The sequence below is a fragment of the Mirounga leonina genome, unplaced genomic scaffold (assembly GCF_011800145.1).
Source record: "Mirounga leonina isolate KUSES-001 unplaced genomic scaffold, KU_Mleo_1.0 Mir_166, whole genome shotgun sequence".
Lineage (NCBI taxonomy): Eukaryota > Metazoa > Chordata > Mammalia > Carnivora > Phocidae > Mirounga > Mirounga leonina.
Window position 1 is genome coordinate 28,981,849 of NW_023270418.1, and position 8,104 is coordinate 28,989,952.

Sequence of the window (8,104 nt, forward strand, 5' to 3'; positions counted from 1 at the left end):
GAGGGAGGGATGTGAGAAGGATATGAAGACCACACTAATAATAAAATAAGAATGACAACACAGGCTCACTTTACTGTAGTCTGATTAGTTAGCAAGCATTTTTGCTTAATTTCATCTAAAATCATGTATCATTGAGTTCCAAAATTGTTTTGGGTTCAACAAGCTCTGTCTCCTTGGTTTCTACAAATGGAGCACAGGCTGGCTGGGTTGCAGTTGATTTTTCCTGTCTTTCCTGGTCCAAAGCCAGGTTCATTGTGTGACTCATTACCTCATTTCTGGGAGGGATTAAGGTGGTGAACAAGAGAATAAAAGGAGGACTCCTAGGCACTCACTGCCAAAGTCAGTTCCTTCCTCCCTGTCTGAATAACCAACCAGTGCTGCCCTCAACCATGAAGCTGCTAAGAGTCCTTGTGCTGATTGCCCTCCCCCTTTACTGTTTTGCAGGTGAGTTCTGTGTGGGGAGGGCGGCTTTTGGGCTGAAGATTGTGTCAGGGCCCTCTGGAAGACCTCCTGTTCCCCACACTCCAGTGCAGAGCACCTCCTTTCTCCAGTGTCTTCGTGTTTCATGGTTACTAGTGTTTGGCTTCTCTGGGTTATGGAGGTAGTGTGGGGGTGGGGGGGTACACATGCTTTCAGGCTTAAAGGAAATCCTAGATCCTGAGCTTACTCTGCTAGATTTGAGAACTCAAGACCATTCACCATATTCTTTCTGAATGCATGTGTCTACTGGGACGTAAGAAGATGAACCATATCCTAGGGACACTCAAAAAGGGCTTCATACCTGCATAATTGAGACCATGTTTGCATGTTTTCTTCCAGGTTCTGGGTGCTCATCTCTAGAAGAGGTGATTAACAAAACTATCGATTCTCAAGTGAGCGTGGAAGAATACCAAAATTTACTTAAATCCTACTCATCTGGTCCTGCAACTGACGAGGCCATAGCACAACTGAAGCAATGTTTTCTCAGCCAGTCGGATGAAATTCTGACCAAAGTTGGCACGCTGTTGGTAACTATGGTTTCTTCTAATGAGCTTTAAAACCACTGAACAGGGACAAGCAGGCTCTAAGTTTGTCACTCATTATGCCACAGCAAGTGTTACACATGCCTTCTTTTATTTCAGTGAATTTAATTGTGGGTGCATGTGAATCCTTTGACACCCAGAAAGCCAGCCAAGGTCCCAGTGCTAACTTGCCTCTTCACTTTGTAGAATCTTTAGGGAATGATAAATGAAAAAGGCCAAAGCAGGGAAACAACACACACACACACACACACACGCACACAATTTCTATCAAGGTAAAAAATGTCTGATTCTCAAGAAGGACCTCACTTGTAGAAATGATCAGCAAAAAAGATCCCCTTCTTCATAAAAAAGAGGAAAATATTCATAAGAATTTTTAATAGAATCCAGAAAACCCCACTTGAAGAAGATTCTGTACATCTTTTTTTTTTTTAAGATTTTATTTATTGGACAGAGAGAGACACAGCAAGAGAGGGACTACAAGCAGGGGGAGTGGGAGTGAGAGAGGGAGAAGCAGGCCTTCCGCCGAGCAGGGAGCCCGATGCTGGGCTCGATCCCAGGACTCTGGGATCATGACCTGAGCTGAAGGCAGACACTTGATGACTAAGCCACCCAGGCGCCCCGACGATTCTGTACATCTTATGAAAAGAATTTAGAATGCACTTTCAAGCAATCCCAATGTGTTAGTATAAGTGATTGGATTCCTTGACCATTAATTTAAGACCCCATGAATGACAAGTAGAGATCATGGGTATGAATCGGCCACTTGGGATGCAATTGCATAAAATAATAATCAGTAGTGTGTTTGCTCTCTATATTTTATTCCCTATTCCAATATGCCATTGAAAACCTTCCAGGGTAGACAATGTAGAAATATTGCCAAAGCAAAAGGTAAAAGTATCCTTCACAGAGAAGATGCTGACACAGCACAGCATAGATGAACCTTGAGCACATTATCATAAAGGAAATAAACCAGTGAAAAAGACAACTAATGCATGAGGTCACTTACATCCATTTTAGAGTAGCGAATTTCCTAGAAACAAAAGGTAGAATAGTGCTTTCAGGGGTTGGGTGGTATGGGAAATGGGGATTGTTCAGTGGGTATAGGGTTTCACCATAGCAAGATGAAAATGTCTCCTCATCGTTAGAATGAGAGATGAGATCATTCCAATCTTAACTGAAACACCGACTTTCTTGGATACCAGATATGTATGGACAAACCCAGGAAGCCAAGGAGAAGAAATGTTTGTTTTTCAACTTTCCTTTCTAACAGAGAGCTGAAAATCTGATCGATGTCTCTGTTTTTGTTTTCCAGAACATAATATATGAAAGTAAGTGGTGTGCTCTGTTTTAACTTTCCATAAAACCTGGGCCTCCGAGGACTACAGAGACTGCTCAGAAACCGACTGCTGATTATATATGAACCACAACTTTCCTTTCCTTTTTGTCTTTTGATCTATAAACTGCAAGACAATTGTTGAAACCTCGAGTACATTTTCATTTCAATAAAGTATCTGCAAATGGAAAGTTCTTCTTATGTTATCTGATCAAAATGGAGGCTTCATGCGTGTGCCCGTGAGCCCAGGCACACACACACTCATACATAATTCATTGGAGAGCACATGGATGAAGGACTTAGGAATGGGGAAAGCATTTTGTTCCTCCCCATGTGTAGCCCAACACAGTCCTCTCTCTGCAAATGAGTTCTTTCTCCCTCCTGGCCCCCATTTCCCTCAGGACCATGTGTGAAGATCTCAAGACTTAGGTTCTGGTGTTTGGGCAGCATGCAGGTCCCTGAGACACGGTAGTCTTCCTCTGTGCTGTTAGCCCAGCTCGCCATGGCTAGGCCTCTCTCATCTCCTGCCCCTGACCCAAGACTGCTGGCCAGGGAGAACCGTGACTCATACAAAGCAGGGGTGAATCCTGTCTTGATTTTAAATTTTAATATGTGGCATTCATTTTGATTCTTGAAATATTTCATTAAAATGTGATTTTCCCTAATTACTAAGATTGGGGTTGCCTCCCTGAAATTGTGTGGGTGCCCCTAGTCCTGTCCCTGCAAGTGACAATGTGGTCCAGTCTCTCCACCCCAATGATCGACAAAGCCAAGTAGGTTGAGGGAAATGTGTGTGTTCTGTAGGAAGAAAGCAAAGCCAGCGGTTTTTATACAGAACCATAACTCTCCTTACTTTTATCTGTCCCCATATTCCTGTCACCAGGGATAAGTTATTGCCACCCCTTCTGCTCTCTACTCACGAGGTCCCCCGTCTCTTCCTTCACAGGCTATCCTGTCACCCCGGGAGACCCTGGATCCTTCCTCAGGACTGTTTCTCAGCTTCCACCAGGGATGACTTCCACCAGGCATAACACATACAGAGAATTGGGCTGACAATACTTTTAGGATTCCACTAAATGTTATACTTTCTTTAAAAATATTAATCAAAAGTGACTGTAGTAATAATGAATATATACCAATGAACCAGACTGGAGGATATTCGCTTTTATACTGATGCAGTTGTAAGATATGATATTTAATATGTTTTTTATGGAAACTATCCCAAACTACCTAAGACTCACAAAAATCATGAGTCCCTCCCCTCTTCCTTCTCCCAAACACCTCAGGGTCTATGATGCCATTAGGCCCAGGCAAAAGGACCCTTGCCCAGGACCCACATCTTAAAAGATCCCCCCTATTACACACACACACACACACACACACTTATTTATTAAAAACTCAAGGACCATACTCAGTTCTCAGTGCACTAGGTACATCCTCACTGGGGAGGGAGGCTGCACCATCTCTCTCCACCTCTCAAAAATGGGAACCTCAGTCAACACTCTCTCAATTTTGGACCATCAGAGAAGAGGAAAAGGAAGAGATTCAGCTGCAGGAACTGGAGATGGACACAAAGATATGCAGAAATTTGCATCAGTCAAGATAAACCCTGGCCTATTTGATGAAGGTGTCTATATATTGAACAGAGCAAATTTCATGCAAGAATTGGTAATAAAGGTTATTAGAGTACTGGAGCAGTAAAAAAGGACCTGAGATGTCCTTCAACAGATGAATGGATAAAGAAGATGTGATCCATATATACAATGGAATATTACTCAGCCATCAGAAAGCATGAATACCCAACTTTTACATCAACATGGATGGGACTGGAGGAGATTATGCTAAGCGAAATAAGTCAAGCAGAGAAAGTCAATTACCATATGGTTTCACTTATTTGCAGAACATAAGAAATAGCATGGAGGACATTAGGAGAAGAAGGGAAAAATGAAGGTGGGGAAATCGGAGGGAGAGATGAACCATGAGAGACTATGGACTCTGGAAAACAATCTGAGGGTTTTAGAGGGGAGGAGGGTGGAGGAATGGGTGAATCCAGTGATGGGTATTAAGGAGGGCATGTATTACATGGAGCACTGGGTGTTATGCATAAACAGTGAATCATGGAACACTACATCAAAAACTAATGATGTGCTGTATGGTGACTAACATAACATAATAAAATAAAATAAAATTTTTAAAAAGTTGAAGATATATATGTATTTTGGAGGTAAAGAAGATCAGAGATCAGAATTGACTTCTGCAACCAAATGGAATTGCCACTTGGCCCTATCTTTGAGCAGTGTATTTTCCAAAAATACACAGTCCAACAACTGAATAATGGTTTTTCAAAGAATTACTTTTAGTTGCATTTTTAACACATAGGAATATGCAGTGTGCAGCAATTCTTAAATCCGGTTTTCCTCTCTCTTCAGTTTCTCTCACCTCTTGGTCTATCCTCAAATATCTCTTTCTCACTGAGAAGAGTAGAATGTTTAGATTTTTCCAAGTCTCAGTGTCTGGCTCAAGAGAAGAGAAGACAGCTGGTGTTACATATGTGTCTCAGTCTTTTTTTTTATTTATTTAAATTCAATTGAATTAACATACAGTGTATTATAGGTTTCAGAGGTAGAATTTAGTGATTCATTAGTTGCATATAACACACAGTGCTCATTACATCACGTGCCCTCCTTAATGCCTATCACAGAGTTACCCCATTCCCCAACCCACTTCCCCTTCAGCAACCCTCAGCTTGCTTCCTATAGTTCAGAACCTCTTATGTTTTGCCTCCTTCTCAATTTTCATCTTATATTATTTTTCCTTCCCTTCCCATATATTCATCTGTTTTGTTTCTTATATTCCACACACGAGTGAAATCATATGGTTTGTCTTTCTCTGAGTGACTTATTTCACTTAACATAATACACTCTAGCTCCTACCATGTCATTGCAAATCACAAAATTTCATTCTTTTTGATGGCTGAGTAATATTTCATTATATATATATACATACACACCACATCTTCTTTATCTATTCATCTGCTGATGGACATCTGGGCTCTTTTTATAGTTTAGCTATTGTGGACATTGCTGCTATAAACATTGGGATGCAGGTGCCCCTTCAAAATACTATTCTTGTATCCTTTGGATAAATACATAGAAGTACAATTGCTGGGTGGAAGGAAGGGAAAAATGAAGGGGGAGCAATTGGAGGAGGAGACAAACCATGAGAGACTATGGACTCTGAGAAACAAACTGAGGCTTTTAGAGGAGAGGGGGGTAGGTGGATGGGTTAGCCTGGTGATGGGTATTAAGGAGGGCATGTATTACATGGAGCACTGGGTGTTATACACAAACAATGAATCATGGAACACTACATCAAAAACTAATGATGTACTGTATGGTAACTAACATAATAAAATAAAATGAAATAATAAAAAAAAATCCTGGGTGGGAGGGTAGGTCTATTTTTAATGTTTTGAGGAACCTCCATACTGTTTTCCAGAAAGGCTGCACCAGTTTGCATTCCCACCTACAGTGTAAGAGAGTTCCCCTTTCTCCACATCCTTGCCAACATCTGTTGTTTCCTGAATTGTTCATTTTAGCCATTCTGACTGGTGTGACATGTTATTTCATTGTGGTTTTGATTTGTATTTGCCTGATGCCTATTTTCCTTACTGATGTATCCTCAGTGCCAAGAACAGGGTGGACATGAAAATGAATGGTAGAAAAACTTTTTTCCTGTACTCTTCAAGGACTTTTAGATGGGCTGATAATTGAATTTACTTAAGACAGATTAACAAGAGAAAAAAACCCAAAGTTTTATTACATATGCATAATAAATAAAGCCCAGTAATAAAATTGATACCTAAAGGAATAACCAAGGCAGGCAGTTACAATACTTTTCAGATAAAGAGACAATAAATCAGTGAAGAATTGACAGGGCAGAGAAAACTTAACTTTGGGAGCTACAATTAGTAAGGAATTCTAAACAAAATTGGGCTGGGGAAAGAAATTAGTAAAAAGTAACAAGGATTGTTTATGCAGCCTTCATGGCTCGACATTTTCTAACTCTGGTGATTAGGGTGTCTACCTCCTGGTAGAGAGAGGGTACCTTACATGGGGAGATTTATTTCCTGCTTTCAGGGCAATAGATGAGTGTTCTTATGCACTCATTGCCTCTTAAGTAACTTTTACTGAAAATAATCAACATGCCAAAGTAGCACATTTGGGGGCAGCTTGCCCTTGGCCCCTACAAAAGGCAAGTTCAACAATAGGTTTGTGAGTGAATGACCCAGATGTAAGAATCAGTCAGTGGAAGGACCCAGTCAAGGGACAATCAAAGAGAGACATGGGTTCCCAGTCAAGTTCAGATCAGAGATGATGAGCAAGTGGCAATGGAATTGAAAAAAAAAACCATTCCAGATGACAGTACAGAAAAAGAACCATTGGCAAAGAAATGGAGGCTCCAGAATGATCTATCTTGCATTGCATGATGTATTTACTTTCTTGGGTACCAGAGATTACTGTAAAATATGGGGGTGGGAGTGGCAACCAGAAGCACTGAGCTAGAAGCATATGAATTATTCCCTTCAATGGGGAAGCAAGGCCTCTCTTTAATGGGACCTAACAATCCCAGACCTTGAGGCTCTAAGTAATATACCACAAAAAAAAAAAAAAAAAAGTGTCCCACTGGAATGCAGATTCTCCATGGTTTATGATAAAGGAAGGAATTATGGAATTTCACTTAAAAGCCAACATGGGTGGAGAAGCAATAGATGTGGGGGTGTCAGTAGGATGAAACAGAAGCTTATTCCCATTCATCAGTTAGCACATAAATGAGCATGCTAACGGGAATACAGACAAGCAAGTGTTTTCCTGAGGTTTAAGGTTATGGGCACAGAGGAGTAGGACCAATATGGGTGCTCAGCTTTCATAGAATATGTGTGATTAGGTGAGAGGACCACAGGATGTCTCCTTTTCTGTGGCAAGGACATAGGCTCCACATCCTTGTCCAGATAAGCCTGCATGCCCCTTGATCACCTGGACAACTCCTGTTGATCCTTCAAGTCTCAATCACCTGACATCTTGCTTAAGGACCCAGGATTGAACTTCCTGCAAACATCTGTACAGTCTCTCTTATTCTCCAAGTCCCTCTACTTGCTGACTCCTGGTGATTACCAGAGAATGTGACAGGTAGAGGAGGAGGTAGACACAATTTTGGTATCAAAGCACTCAAGAAATGAAGCAATGGGAGGGGAGTTATGATTGCTTTCACAGTGTTTACTCTATGCCTTCAGGGTACATGGAAGATGCTGCAAGGTTATGCTTGGAGAAATTGAATAGACCAAAGAAACCAACTATATCATCACCACATTTGAACCTCAGCAAAGTATTCATCATTTATTCTCTCCCATTCCAAATGTGTTTGCCCAGCTGAGAAGTAAAACATTTTATTAAAGTCTCTGTCACACTACAGATAAAGGGCTGATAGCCAAGATTTATAAAGAACCTCTCAAACTCGGGGCGCCTGGGTGGTTCAGTTGGTTAAGCAACTGCCTTTGGCTCAGGTCATGATACGGGAGTCCCAGGATCGAGTCCCACATCAGGCTCCCTGCTCAGCGAGGGGTCTGATTCTCCCTCTGACCCTCTTCCCTCTCATGTTCTCTGTCTCTCATTCTCTCTCTCAAATAAATAAATAAAATCTTTAAAAAAAAAATAACCTCTCAAACTCAACACCAAAAAACCCCACAAAT

The 8,104-nt window shown here is 41.2% G+C and overlaps 1 protein-coding gene across 2 annotated transcripts; it reads left to right on the top strand.

Annotated features, from left to right (window-relative positions):
- The first annotated feature begins 317 nt into the window (after nucleotides 1-317).
- SCGB2A2 (secretoglobin family 2A member 2) lies at nucleotides 318-2,546 on the top strand. Of its 2 annotated transcripts, none has more exons than XM_035012367.1 (3): nucleotides 318-444; nucleotides 820-1,003; nucleotides 2,335-2,546. In XM_035012367.1, exons 1-3 carry the CDS (start codon nucleotides 390-392, stop codon nucleotides 2,339-2,341), a joined length of 246 nt encoding a protein of 81 aa, XP_034868258.1. In that variant the 5' UTR covers nucleotides 318-389; the 3' UTR covers nucleotides 2,342-2,546. The 2 variants fall into 2 exon arrangements, with proteins under 2 accessions (XP_034868258.1, XP_034868257.1); XM_035012366.1 differs by having other exon boundaries at nucleotides 320-444; nucleotides 820-1,007.
- Nucleotides 2,547-8,104: the final 5,558 nt, after the last annotated feature.